This window comes from Cervus elaphus, chromosome 5 (genome assembly GCF_910594005.1).
Source record: "Cervus elaphus chromosome 5, mCerEla1.1, whole genome shotgun sequence".
Classification (NCBI taxonomy): Eukaryota; Metazoa; Chordata; class Mammalia; order Artiodactyla; family Cervidae; genus Cervus; species Cervus elaphus.
The window spans coordinates 17213525-17228465 of record NC_057819.1 but is presented as its reverse complement, the minus strand read 5'-3'; the positions used below and the strand labels follow the sequence as shown (position 1 = coordinate 17228465).

Sequence of the window (14941 nt, the reverse complement as noted above, 5' to 3'; positions counted from 1 at the left end):
TGTGCTTCCACAAAAAGGGCAGTGAATATCTGCATAGTAATATCTTTGCCTGTATATAAGGTATACTCCTAGGATAAGTTCTTGGAACAGAATATATTATATGCTTCTGAACCATAAAAATATTACAAATGAAGAAAATCAGTAAGATTTTTTATCTGTTGCAGTTATCTTTTTCATAATTTGGTGAGATTTCTTTGTATACCACTTTTTATCAAATGACTGACAGAAAATAATATGCATCCACCCTGACCTGTGGTCCAGATGGAACTTGGAGGCCCCTCATTGCTTCCTTTACTGCCAGTTTAGTCTGAAACTTTTAAGAACCAGGTTATGAATAACAGCTTCATGCTTGGATTCCAGACATCTTAAAATGATGACCTATAACCCTTTGAACTAGTTGTGAAACTTATTTCCAAGGGACAAGATGATTTTCAGAATTCAAATATTGGGAGCCACAGGGGAGCATGAGGTCATTGCCCGGTCCTGGCTCTGTCGCTTCAGGGTTGAGTGACTGTGATTTGACTGAGCTGGGAATCCCTACTGCAGAGGACTATTTCAGGATGTACTGTCTTCACATGGGGATCCCTCCTACTGAGAACTGGAACTTCTACGTGGCTTTCTCCTTCTTCCGCATTGCTGCAATCCTGCAGGGAGTCTACAAGCGCTCACTCACAGGTAATGGGAGCCTACGAGAGCCGGCCTCGGGTGTGAGTCACGCCAAGGGGCTTCTCTCCCTGAAACCCTCTCATGACCAAACTACAAAGTTCAGTTAATTCAGTCATTTGTCAGCAAGTGTATAGCATATATTTTTAAGCAATATTGAGAATTTTTTTTAATTATTAAAATAAGGTACAAAACTTTTTAAAAGTAAAAACACATCATAAGAACTCAATCATATAGAAGAATATAAAATCACCTTCCATTCTTTTCAGCATCATTCCTTAAAGATGAAGCTACTGTTAAGGGTTTTTGGGCCCCAATTTTTCTGTATATCTGTTGTCTCTCCTCTCTGTCTCTCTCTGCAAGTTTTATAAAAATGTGATCATTTTACATGTTATTTTTTAGTACCTTGATATAAAAATTTTTTATGCCAAAGAATTCTTATGAAATACCATGGATGGCATCACCGACTCAATGGGCATGAGTTTGGTGAGTTCCAGGAGTTGGTGATGGATAGGGAGGCCTGGCGTGCTGCAGTTCACGGGGTTGCAAAGAGTCGGACATGACTGAGCAACTTAACTGAACTGATTGTGTGTATATATATATTTTTATATATTATGGACATATATATGTATTTAACAACTATGTAAGGCAAATTCCTTATTTTTTTCCACTTCACAGTATTTCATTGAGACCGTTCCATGTGAATATGTATAGACATCATTCATTTTGCTTTCTATAGTACGTTCCATTGTATGGATATACTGTAATGTATTTAACCAGTTACCCTATTGATGTATCTTTGGATCGTCTGCAGATTTTCACAGTCATATAGTTGTTGGTGGACATCTTTTCTTACTCATATTTGAATATATCTGAAGGATAAATTCCCAGAGTTAGAATTTCTGGGTTAAAAATTTGTGTATTTTAAATTTTTTAGATGTTGCCAAATTGCCCAGTGAGAGGATTGTTGAAGAAGAAAAAAAGATTACTGTATTTTCTTTGATGATCCTCTTACATATATGGGAAAATAGTTTATTTAACCAGTGTTTTCTAGATTATATCTTTAAAGTTTGAACTTTTGAGAAGAAACTTTTGGCTACTTAGAACACAGTATATACATGTGTCACCTATGGAGTGTTCACATATATGCAAGTATGGCACAGTGTTACTGTGCCAATTTAGTTTTCATTCTGAATTCTGTAGGGTAGAAACTGAAATAATCTATAGCCTAAATTATTTAAGAAGGTATAAAGACAGATTAAATTTTGTTTCCTATGTAGAAGGAAAGCAATTAGAAAGCAGGAAGGTAGAATCTCCCAAAAGACTTCCCAAAGACTTAGCAATAGTGACTAGGCCAGTAGCATTAAGTACCTATAATCATCCACATTATAATCTATAAATTACATTCTTACCAAAAGGAACCAGGGCACCTTGGAGAAGTGACTGATTTCAGGTCTAGGGCAAAATATCCACAAGATGAATCTGGAACATCTTCCTGTACCAGAAAGATAGGAGGTTGTTGATTATGAAGGTCATATTTAACTGTCTCAGGAGTCCACTTGAATAGACTCCCACTTGCTAATGACAGGAAACTTTGAGCACCAGCAAGGATGAGAGCTAGAATGGATGACACACATCAAGTATGTTTAAATTTATGAGTAAAGAGTGATACTAAAAATCTCACTGGTGACTGTGGAGGCTGAGAAGGAAGCAACCCATTATTCTGATAATTGGTAAATGAAAGGGGAAAGGCAACCACTTATCCTGCCTTTCCTATACAAATTAGATGTCATGTTAACCAAATGATTAATGAGGAAGTTTTTCTTCAGAGAAGCATCCTGGACCCAGTGATAGAATTAGCATAGCACCAATTTGCCATCCCGGTACATGAATGCATCTGGAAAATAAGTGTTGATGGTGCTAAAATCATTGAGAGAGGCAGCCAGACATTACATACCTCCTGATGCTGCCCTTAAAAGTTGAACCTGGATCTGACCAAGCCTCTAGTGCCAGCCATCAACTTACAGGGAACAGAGGGTTCAGTGGAGCACATTAAATAGCACCACTGAGCCAAAGCCACTCACAAAAATCCAGATTCTGGGAAACTTCACAGGGAAACAATTCAGTTTCTTCAACAAATGAAAAAGGTGATACGATGTTGAGACTTAAAACTTATATTAGCCAAAATCAGTATTTGGACCTTATTCAGATCTCTGTTTGAAAAAAGAAATGTTCTGAAAAAAATTTTTGTGAGACAGTCTTATCTATCTCAGGGACTTAAAAGATATATTAGCCAAAAACAGTATTTGGATCTTATTCAGATCCCTGTTTGAAAAACCAAATGTTCTGAAAAAAATTTTTGTGAGACAGTCAATAAAAAATGAATTCTGACTGGATAGTTGAGGATATTAAGGAGTCATAGTTAACTGCTGTTTAAGTGTGATAATGATATTGTGTGAATGTTTTTAAGTCTTTATTTTTAGACATAAATGAAATGTAAGTATAAAGATGTGGTGTTTGGGATTTACTGCAGCAAAATCCAGGGCAGTTCGGGGTGGAAAGGCAGAGGATGAAACAGGATTGGCCGTGGTTTGATGATTATTGAAGCTGAGTGGCAGAAACCTGTAGGTACATTAAATTCTTCTCTCTAGTTTTGTTTGTCTTTGAAATTTTCCAAAATGAAAACTTAAAAAGGCGAATAGAAAGAAGCCCAGCAGTGGGTTTGCTGGTACTATGAGGACAGCTTAGCTTTGTGCTCATCAGTACCCAAGGCTTTCTGGTAGCATTTTGCTCTCAGCCAGGGTGTCAAAATCTTCTGAGAAAGGCAGTTGCAGTAGGGGAATTGATCATCCATTCACTCCCAAGAGCCTCTGCTAGGTCAGGCACCATGCCAGGCAGTTGCTGTTGTTGTTCAGTTGCTCAGTTGTGTCTGACTCTTTGCAACCCCATGGACTGCAGCATGCCAGGCCTCCCTGTCCTTCACCATCTCCAAGAGCTTGCTCATATCCATTCCGTTGGTGATGGCATCCAACCATCTTGTCCTCTGTCATCCCCTTCTTGTCCTGCCTTCAGCCTTTCTCAGCGTCAGGGTCTTTTCCAATGAGTCAGCTCTTCACATCAGGTGGCCAAGGTATTGGAGCTTCAGCTTCAGCATCAATCCTTCTAATGAATATTCAGGGTTGATTTTCTTTAGGATTGACTTGTTTGATCTCCTTGCAGTCCAAGGGACTCTCAAGAGTCTTCTCCAACACCACAGTTCGAAAGCATCAATTCTTTGGCACTCAGCCTTCTTTATGATCCAACTCTCACATCCATACGTGACTACTGGAAAAACCATAGCTTTTACTAGGCAGACCTTTGCCATCAAAGTAATGGCTCAGATTTTTAATACACTGTCTAGGTTTGTTATAGCCTTTCTACCAAGGAGCAAGTGTCTTTTAATTTCATGGCTGCAGTCACCATCTGCAGTGATTTTAGAGCCCAAGAAAATAAAGTGTTTCCATTGTTTCTCCATCTCTTTGCCATGAAGTAATGGGACTGGATGCCATGATCTTAATTTTTTGAATGTTGAGTTTTAGGCCAGCTTTTTCACTCTCCTCTTTCACATTCATCAAGAGGCTCTTTAGTTCCTCTTCACTTTCTGCCACAGGGCGGTATTATCTGCATATCTGGAGGTAGAAGGTTTCTCCAGAGAAAAATCAGTATCTAGAGAATTTGTAGTTTAACCCTCCCTGATCTGACCATTGTGGTCTCAATAAGCAGTGCTTCCTGGAAATGGTATTGTCTCTTCTTTGGAGAGTGTCAGTTCTAAGCCAGTATTTCCCAATTTTTGTTGAGGTCTTACAGTGAAAAGTAACCAGGAACATTTAGTTAAACAGAATGACTGCTAAGTCCAAACGGTGATGAACAGGCCTGATTGCCTAAGGGCATTTCCTGGTGAGCAGCTGAGTTCTTGGTGTTCTGAGTTCTGCTCCAGTGTCTAGGGATAACTGGCTCAATTATGCCCATTATGTCAATTAAATCTCAGTTTTTAAAACAGAATTATCCATTCTAGAATCTCTATACGAATAAACTTCACCAGATTGTCCCCAAGTTGCCGATCAGGAGGCCCTTTGACAGTTTCCAAGATCCTGTGAGCCACTGGCATGGCCTCAAACTTTTCTTGGCTCAGAGGCAAAACACCTCACATGCTTGCCACCACACGGGAAAAGAGCTGAGCTGTCCTTTCAGGCCTCCGTTCCTCTAATATCAGTTATGCACTCCCTTCCCTCCCACCTGGGGAGCCAGCAGACACACTGAGGAAGGGCCTTCGTTTTCTTACATAAAAACAATGAAGTCAGTGTTTTTAAAGATTAGGATAAAATCATTTGATTAGGAAAACAAAAAAACTCAACTCTTTGAACATAAATACTATTTCTGTGCATTTGTCTTCTTAATTAGCTGTTGAAGTCTTTTGTAAAAATCTTTTTATTTTGTATTGGCGTCAGTTCAGTTGCTCAGTTGTGTCCGATTCCTTGCGACTCCATGGACTGTAGCACACCAGGCCTCCTGGTCCATCACCAACTCCTGGAGTTTACCTAAACTCATGTCCATTGAGTCGGTGATGCCATCCAACCATCTCATCCTCTTCTTCTTCCACCTTCAATCTTTCCCAGCATTAGGGTCTTTTCCAGTGAGTCAGCTTTTCACATCAGGTGGCCTAAGTATTGGAGTTTCAGCTTCAACATCAGTCCTTCCAATGAACACTCAGGACTGATGTCCTTTAGGATGGACTGGTTGGATCTCCTTGCAGTCCAAGGGACTCTCAAGAGTCTTCTCCAATACCACAGTTCAAAAGCATCAATTCTTTGGTGCTCAGCTTTCTTTCGGAGAAGGCAGTGGCAACCCACTCCAGTACTCTTGCCTGGAAAATCCCATGGTCGGAGGAGCCTGGTGGGCTGCAGTCCATGGGGTCGCTAAGAGTCGGACATGACTGAAGTGACTTAGCAGCAGCTTTCTTTATAGTCCAGCTCTCACATCCATACATGACTACTGGAAAAACCTTAGCCTTAACTAGACAGACCGTTGTTGGCAAAGTAATGTCTCTGCTTTTTAATATGCTGTCTAGATTGGTCATAGCTTTTCTTCCAAGGAGCAAGCATCTTTTAATTTCATGGCTGCAGTCACCATCTACAGTGATTTTGGAGCCCAAAAACATAAAGTCTGTCACTGTTTCCACTGTTTCCCCATCTATTTGCCATGAAGTGATGGGACCAGATGCCATGATCTTAGTTTTCTGAATGTTGAGGCTGTTAACAATGTTGTGGTAACTTCAGGTGAATAGCGCTTATAGAGATACTTGGTATTGCCTTGGGAAAGTGGATTTTGGAGAAAAAGGATGTGTTTCAAAGGCATTCTCTCTTTGATGTCATCACAGGAGATCTGGGTTCATCCTTAGGTTGGCAGGGGGACAGCAGTGACCAAAGCCTGGGGACTGATTTATAGTCTGTACCAGCCAACCCCACACATGACTTTCCTTCATTAATAAGTGGATGCTGAGGTTTAGATTTCTTATAGATGGATGCTAAAATTCTAGTAAGATAAAAGTGCTGGTGGCTGCAATTTAGGAAGATGCCATGGATGTAGTCTCTTCTGCTGGGACTACATTCAGGAAAATGTATCAGAAATGATCACTTTAAATCAATCCAAGCTCATACAAATGACTTTCCAAGAGACAAAGCAGTACTGTGAGAGTAGTATCCAATTAAGGGGATGAAAATTTTAAAAAATTCTTTGTACTCTCTGTTAGAAAAGAAAATCATTATGAATAACAATGAATGCAGGCCCCCAGTGCCTGGGTCTGTACTCATTACCCAGAAGGTGATAAGTAAAGACTTGCTGAGGTTTAGTGGGCTGCATCCTGGCTGTGTAGCAGATGGATCTGGTTTCCAACTTATAAGGGGTAGCCTAGCCTAATATCTTTATAACCAAAGCTGCCTGCAAGTGGTTCTTTTGAGAAATAATACTTGACCATAGCAGGAGCCAGAAGTAAAATAGGCCTCTGCAAAGATCCATTTATTGATACAAAGTAAATGATGAAAACAGTCTCTTTAGAACATAGAAATTCTAAACATAAAAAAAAAAAAAAAAAAAAAGAAATTCTAAAGATAATCCAGGAGAACTGGCTATGAAAGTTCAGTTCAGACTCTCAGTCATGTCAGACTCTTGCGACCCCATGGACTGCAGCATGCTAGGCCTCCAAGCCCACTATAAAAAGGCAATATTCACAGTATAAGGAGACACATGGATGTATCCCAGATACACTGAGTGAGTGAAAGAAGCCACACTGAAAGGAATATGATGTACGAATTTATATGACATTCTGGAAAAGATAAACTACAGGAATATAGATCAGTATTGTACCCTAGGGGCAAGGGTAAAGGCCTGACCACAAAGGGATGCCATGGATATTTGGGGATGATGGGAATATATATACTATATCCTGATGGTACTGTTGGCTGCCTGACTAAACTTAAAGAATTGTACACTTTATAAAGAGGATGTATGTACACTATATCTTAATTTAAATTTTTTCAAAAATCTTTTTTTAAAAAAGCCTTCATGCATATATTAAGTAAAAAAAAAAAAAAAGCGTGACTAGAGTGAATTCTGCAATGCTGACAGTGGTGTTGATCTAGACAAAATGGTGCCCAGAAACTAGCCATTAATCCAATCCCCTGTGACACAGTTACCAGTTTCATGGCAGGGCTTCCTGTAGCCCAAGGTGACAGCAGGAGTGCTTTCGGGAATTCCTGATTTAATTTAGATTCTTTAGGAAAAGAGATAAAGAGCAGGGAGCAGGCTGACTGAGTCCAACTTCTGGCTCCCAGCTCCCTAATGTAAGCTTGGGCCCATTTCCTTCCTAAGACTTGGATCTTTGTTCAGTTCACTTCAGTTGCTCAGTCGTGTCCAACTCTTTGTGATTCTATGAACTGCAGCGTGCCAGCATCACCAACTCCTGGAGTCCACCCAAACTCATCTCCATTGAGTTGGTGATGCCATCCAACCAGCTCATCCTCTGTTGTCCCCTTCTCCTCTGCCCTCAATCTGTCCCAGCATCAGGGTCTTTTCAAATGAGTCAGCTCTTCGCATCAGGTGACCAAAGTATTGGAGTTTCAACTTCAGCATCAGTCCTTCCAATGAACACTCAGGACTGATGTCCTTTAGGATGAACTGGTTAGATCCCGTTGTAGTCCAAGGGACTTTCAAGAGTCTTCTCCAACACCACAGTTCAAAAGCATCATTTCTTCAGTGTTCAGGTTTCTTTATAGTCCAACTCTCACATCCATACATGACCACTGGAAAAACCATAGCCTTGACCAGACAGACCTTTGTTGGCAAAGTAATGTCTCTGCTTTTTAATATGCTGTCTAGGGTGGTCATAACTTTCCTTCCAAGCAGCAAGCATCTTTTAATTTCATGGCTGCAGTCACCATCTGCAGTGATTTTGGAACCCCCAAAAATAAAGTCAGCTACTGTTTCCACTGTTTTCCCATCTATTTGTCATGAAGTGATGGGGCCGGATGCCATGATCTTAGTTTTCTGAATGTTGAGCTTTAAGCCAACTTTTCACTCTCCTCTTTTACTTTCATCAAGAGGCTCTTTAGTTCTTCTTCACCTTCTGCCATAAGGGTGGTGTCATCTGCATATCTGAGGTTATTGATATTTCTCCTGGCAATCTTGATTCCAGCTTGTGCTTCACCCAGCCCAGCATTTCTCATGATGTACTCTGCATATAAGTTAAATAAGCAGGGTGACAACATACAGCCTTGACATACTCCTTTTCCTACTTGGAACCAGTCTGTTGTTCCATGTTCAGTTCTAACTGTTGCTTCCTGACCTGCATACAGGTTTCTCAAGAGCCAGGGCAGGTGGTCTGGTATTCCCATCTCTTTCAGAATTTTCTAGACTTTATTGTGATCCACACAGTCAAAGGCTTTGGCATAGTCAATAAAGCAGAAATAGATGTTTTTCTGGAACTCTCTTGCTTTTTCGATGATCCAGCGGATGTTGGCAATTTGATCTCTGGCTCCTCTGCCTTTTCTAAAACCAGCTTGAAATCTGGAAGTTCATAGTTCACATATTGCTGAAGCCTGGCTTGGAGAATTTTGAGCATTGCTTTGCTAGCATGTGAGATGAGTGTAATTGTGTGGTAGTTTGAGCATTCTTTGGCATTGCCTTTCTTTAGGATTAGAATGAAAACTGACCTTTTCCAGTCCTTTGGCCACTGATGAGTTTTCCAAATTTGCTGACATATTGAGTGCAGCACTTTCACAGCATCATCTTTTAGCATTTAAAATAGCTCAACTGAAATTCCATCACCTCTACTAGCTTTGTTCAGAGTGATGCTTCCTAAGGCCCACTTGACGTCGCATTCCAGGATGTCTGGCTCTAGGTGAGTGATCACAGCACTGTGATTATCTGGGTTGTGAAGATCTTTTTTGTACAGTTTTTTTGGTGTATTCTTGCCATCTCTTCTTAATATCTTCTGCTTCTGTTAGGTTCATACCGTTTCTGTCCTTTATTGAGCCCATCTTTGCATGAAATGTTCCCTTGGTATCTCTAATTTTCTTGAAGAGATCTCTAGTCTTTCCCATTCTATTGTTTTCCTCTATTTCTTTGCACTGACCACTGAGGAACCACTTATCTCTCCTTGCTATTCTTTAGAACTCTGCATTCAAATGGGTGTACCTTTCCTTTTCTACTTTGCTTTTCACTTCTCTTCTTTTCACAGCTATTTGTAATGCCTCGTCAGACAGCCATTTTGCTTTTTTGCATTTCTTTTTCTTGGGGATGGTCTTGATCGCTGCCTCCTGTACAATGTCACGAACCTCCGTCCATAGTTCATCAGGCAATCTGTCTATCAGATCTGGTCCCTTAAATCTATTTGTCACTTCCACTGTATAATTGTAAGGGATTTGATTTAGGTCATACCTCAATGGTCTAGTGATTTTCCCTACTTTCTTCAATATAAGTCTGAATTTGGCAATAAGGAGTTCATGATCTGAGTCACAGTCAGCTCCTGGTCTCGTTTTTGCTGACTGTATAGAGCTTCTCCATCTTTGGCTGCAAAGAAAGTAATCAGTCTGATTATTGATCTTTGTAAAATGGGGATTAAAACAGTCATATAACTCCAGGAATTCAGTGAGTTGCACATTAGACACTCAGCACTAAGTCTGGTACATGTCAAGTGCTCAGCAGTGGTAGTAGCTGCTGATGGAACAATACTGTTATACATTAGTACTATTAAGGGTTGTTTAGGGGGTTTCTCACTGGTTTTCTTTGCCTCTGCTTAGGGCAAGCAAGCTCGGCAACTGCGAAACAAACTGGGAAGCTGACAGAATTTATGTCTAACCTGGCATGGGATTTTGCAATCAAAGAGGGGTTCCGGGTTTTTAAGGAAATGCCGGCCACCAAACCATTAACGAGGTCCCTCCACACATGGTGCCTGCTGAGGACCCCAGGCACGAGGAGTTATGTCACCTCTACAGACTCTTCTCCAGCTTATGCCTCAAAGGAAGCTCTGATCTTCTCTCCAGAAGGCCTTCCCCCCCGAGTCAGGGAGCTATATCAGCGCCTGAAGGAGTTTATGGAACGACATGTATACCCCGCTGAGCCGGAGCTACAGCGTCACCAGACCTCAGCTGAGAGGTGGACCCCCTCCCCGCTGGTCGAAGATCTCAAGGTAAAGCAGCCTTTCGTTAGCACAGCCCAACCTCAGCTCGTCCACTGGCCATATCTGTTCCTTTTTAGGCAGTGAAGAGATGGGAGAGTTGAGTTCAGTGGTTTCTGCTTTCCACCACCACTAGAAAGAGCCAACCCTAGATCACTCAGTTTCACTTCATTGCTCTTTCTGTGTGATGTCTCGGCCTGATACTCAGCCCAGGCAGAGGAATGCAGAGTCTGTGGCTGCTAACTTTAAGGCAGGTAGACTCATTTTATACATGTCTGAATTATGTAAATTTGAGACTGAGTGATATAAATTGCATCAGTTAAATGACACTCTCTTTAAAGAATCCATAACATCAAACCTAAAGGGCCACGTCAACTATAAACTATGTTTATGCTCCTGACACACAGTGACATCAGTTTAGTGGATAATGGAAATACCTGCTGTTCTTTTTCAGGATTGGTCTTGGCTTGTGTTAGTTCTTAAGTTATCTGAAGTCTTCAGGAGCACATATTCTGCCTGTGATACAACCAGACCTACTTTAAAATGAATTGGCATTATCTCTACTTTCATAGTAACAAACCTGTTGCAAATTAACCAGAGTTCAAGCATGGCAAGATTAGAAAGAATTCATGACATAGAAAGAGTTCTATAAAATTCTCTGGCCTCTGAGATAGTGACTGTCAACAATTTGATTTATAGGCTTCCAATTCCATTCTTCTAGTACATAGTACTATATATATTATTCCTATAATATATATAGAAATAATATATATATATATATTCCCACATACTATTGTAATAAAACTGTTTTATTCAATTATTTGAATCTCCCACTGGCTTATGTTATTTAATGATGTATCCCATGTCAGTGCCTGGAGATGGACCCCCAAGGGGACACTTTGGGGGTGCACCGTAATTTGGCTACCCTGCCCCTGGCTGAGAGACACTGTGGGGATCTCAGTGTAGGTCACTCCAGGTCACCAAAGCAGCAGAGTGAGCAGCTAGCTGCTAATATGGACAGGGAGGCTGAAAAGCCAGCTGAAAGAGACAGCAGAAGCCAAGGGAATGCTGGCTGCCAGGAGTGTGGCCACAGCTGACATTAGGGCAATGGCCAGGAGGTCTCCACTGGATGCTTCCCCAGGACACTAAGATTGAGGTGGGAATTTTCAGACAGTCATGTGTAGGTCCCATGCTCACATGTTGATGCCACTGAAATTTTTGCAGTGAGAGAGCACCCCAGAATAAGAAGAGGTTTGGATCCTGTGCAAGCAAGGTGCATCAAATGCTGTTAAATGCTTCTGTGTCCACTTACTGTTTCTATGGTGTCTTTGTTTTTTCACTTGTGGCTGGCTGGGTCTTCATTGTGGTACATGGGCTTTCTCTAGTTGTGGTGTGCGTTGACTTTTTTTTCCCCTCTTGTTTCATCTCTTGCACAGGCTCAGTAGTTGTGGCCCATGGCTTCTAGAGTGCACGGACCCTAAAGTGCTCTGGCTTCTCTAGTTGCAGCCTGCCGGCTTTGTTGCCCCACAGCACACGAGATCTTAGTTCCCCGACCAGGGATCCTCCTGGCACCCTCCCCCCACCCCTGCCCAGTGAAAGCACTGAGTCCTAACCACTGGACCGCCAGGGAATTCCTGAATGAGACCATTTTAAGTCCTTTTCATCAGTAAGGTGCATACCATTCTGCATTCCCATCACCTTATGAAATGTCCTATACCCCACCTGCTGACCTGCACACTTAATCCTCACTCATTAAATGTACCTGTCCAGTGCACAGAGTGTTGGAAAAGCAGACATTATTGCCATGAACACCTCTAGTTTCTAAGTGAATGTATAGGAAAAACCTAGAGAATGTTCTACTTGTGGTCATACCTGAATGGGAATCATAAGGACAACTAAGATTATTGGGGAGAGTGGTGAAAGAATGGCTCACAGCTTTTATCCAAAGTGTCATTACTACTCATAAGTGAGAAGTATTTGGCATTTATGCTGCATCTCACAAATCCTATGAGGTAAGCGTTATGAACTTCAATTTAAAGATAAGAAATCAAATTTGTCCAGGGACACAACTAGAAATAGTATCACCTGGACTCAATCCAGATCTTCTGGGCTCAAATCTATCTGTTTTCCCCTCCCACAAGGAGATGATTCTATTCATTTCCTTATTCTTCCTCTTCTCAGAACTCCCTTGCTTCTTTTCCTAATTCTCCTTTCCTTTCCTGCTTCACTTGTTCCAGTTAATCTGTCCTTCCTCTCCTTGGTCACTGCAGTCTCAGCTAATTAGCTTAACACAGTCATGAGACGAGTGTATGTGCTGATTCTAGAAGTATATGTTCTAGAGCTCAGCCCCTATGTAATGGAAGAGCCAGCCAGGTGGTGCCCTCCCAGTGGGAAGACTTTCCATCATCACTAATATTTATTGCAGCCCCAGCTTCTGAGTCCGACACTCTATGTTCTCTGTGTTACCTAATTAATCTTTCCAACATCTAGAGAGATGCATGTCTTGGACATAGGTTGGCTACCTAGTGTCTCTGCTCCTTTCTTTGGGTAGGAGCACCCCAGTCACTTGGGTGCCTCCCTCCCTGCCTTTGGACAGTCTGGCAGAGCTGTCGTCAAGGTGCCAGCTAAACCCACCCAACAACACCCGGGCAGGAACTGGGCATGTGGAGCCACGCTAGGGCAGCCAGGTGGTCCCCACCTGGAACCGGAAGAGTGAAGTGTTTTCGATAGAGAAAACAGCTGGCACTCACTCACTGGACAGCAGGACTGCTGAGTGTTTGTCCTGCTGCCATTCTCTAAGCTGCCTGGATTCCCATCCATGTCTGAGCCTCCCTCTCTAATCTGAGCTGCTGATAATCTTCCCATTCGGATCCTTTTTCCAGTCAGCCACCTCCATTCCTAGTCTCACTCAGTAGCTGTGACTGGTAGGGTGGTTGGTGCCGTCCCCTGTCAGGGATGAGGAAACTGCCACAGGGAGCTCACCATCTTGCCCAAGGTCTCCCAACAGGTGTGGTGGGGCAGGGTTGGAATCAGGCAGTCTGACTCACGGCCTGGGTTCCTGATCCCCAGGCCGGACTCCCTGGTTTCCGTCGGGAGCTATGTTCAGAAACCTAGGGTTACTTCCCCAGGAACAAAGTTGTGCTTCATGAAGGAAGCTGGACAGGGGATCTCCTTAGGTACCTCATCACCCATCATCATATTATTCTCAAAGCAGCTGAGACTGCCGCCAGATCTCCTGGGCTGGTTCCCTGCAGACTCACTAAAGGACCTTCACTCTCTTGTGTTCATGATGTGAGGTCTAGCTGAGCTGTGTTGTCATGACAGTAGTGATGCTAGCAGTGATGGAAGTGGGCTAGTGGGGCATCTGGGATATGGACACGGGGAAGTGAACTGATTGCACTATCCCTGTTAAGAATGGGCTGTCCCCGGACCCCTCCCATTCTCCTCCCACAGATCTGCAGGGTTGTATCCAGCCTGGTGGTTTGGACTTATTATTTTCCATGGGCCAAAATAAAATGAAGGCCACCCTGTGTGAATGCCTGATTTCTTTTTGCCATGACAGGAGAAGGCCAAGGCTGAAGGACTTTGGAACCTTTTTCTACCCCTGGAGACTGATCCCGAGAAGAAATATGGAGCAGGGCTGACCAACATGGAGTACGCACATTTGTGTGAGGTCATGGGCACGTCTCTGTACGCTCCCGAGGTACCTTCTTTACTGTCTTCCTCAGCATGGGAGGAAATCCTTGTCCTCCAGAGAGTTCAGCCATCCTCCTGGGCTGACTGCGTTCCCTGCAGCAGCACTGGACTCAGGAGCTCTGACGCAAACTCAGACTTCTTATGAGTGAAGACACTGCAGGCAGGTGGCTGGAGCCAGAGCAGGAAAGGAGCAAGGGGTGGCATCTTCTCAGGAAGTCAGGGCCTGGCTGAGCACAGCTTGGCTGGCTTCTGTGGAGCTTCAATCCAATAGCTCCAATCTACTCTCTCTCCCCAAGAAGCTCTGAGGTTGAGCTTTAGGGGCCTCTGAGCTACTGTATTCAGAATATTGTGGGTCTTTGCATTTCCTTGGGGAGAGGAAGGACTTTCCTGACGGTGTCAGAGGACCTATGATATGAAAGAGTCCATGCTTCTGAGATGTTTGAATTTTAAATATGGAAGTGGAAGTCACTCTTATGCTTTTTCTTCGTTCCAGATTTTTAACTGTTCTGCTCCAGACACGGGGAACATGGAGCTTCTGGTTCGATACGGCACTGAGGAGCAGAAGGCCCGCTGGTTGATTCCATTGCTGGAGGGAAAGGCTCGCTCCTGTTTCGCTATGACTGAGCCCCAGGTACCTACCTTGGGTCACCCACAGGCGCTCCTCATCAGGCCAGACTCTCACCCAGCCCCATCGGGCTCTGCCATCAGGGACCTCGGGACCCTTGCCAGCTCTAATCAGAATGTGCTCTCACTCAGGTCGCCTCCTCTGATGCCACCAACATCGAGTCTTCCATCCGAGAGGAAGATGGCTTCTATGTCATCAGTGGTCACAAGTGGTGGATCACAGGTATTTGGCCTGAAATTCATTTT

The 14941-nt window shown here is 42.9% G+C and overlaps 1 protein-coding gene and 1 long non-coding RNA gene across 10 annotated transcripts in view; one reads left to right on the top strand and one right to left on the bottom strand.

Moving 5' to 3' along the window:
• The window catches only part of LOC122693890, a 29012-nt gene extending 26833 nt beyond the window's left edge, over positions 1 to 2179 (bottom strand). The window contains exon 1 of the long non-coding RNA XR_006341057.1: positions 2076 to 2179. This is a non-coding gene — a long non-coding RNA (uncharacterized LOC122693890). The remainder of the gene's footprint in view (positions 1 to 2075) is intronic.
• LOC122693885 (acyl-CoA dehydrogenase family member 10) overlaps positions 1 to 14941 on the top strand; it is a 51376-nt gene that overhangs the window by 28120 nt on the left and 8315 nt on the right. For all 9 annotated transcript variants that reach the window (XR_006341053.1, XM_043901823.1, XM_043901822.1 and 6 more), the window contains 5 exons: positions 502 to 675; positions 9999 to 10387; positions 13938 to 14078; positions 14565 to 14702; positions 14828 to 14918. Coding sequence is in view for 8 of the 9 variants with exons in the window: in XM_043901823.1 (XP_043757758.1) it covers positions 502 to 675; positions 9999 to 10387; positions 13938 to 14078; positions 14565 to 14702; positions 14828 to 14918 (933 nt within the window). In the remaining variant the exon portion in view is untranslated. The remainder of the gene's footprint in view (positions 1 to 501; positions 676 to 9998; positions 10388 to 13937; positions 14079 to 14564; positions 14703 to 14827; positions 14919 to 14941) is intronic.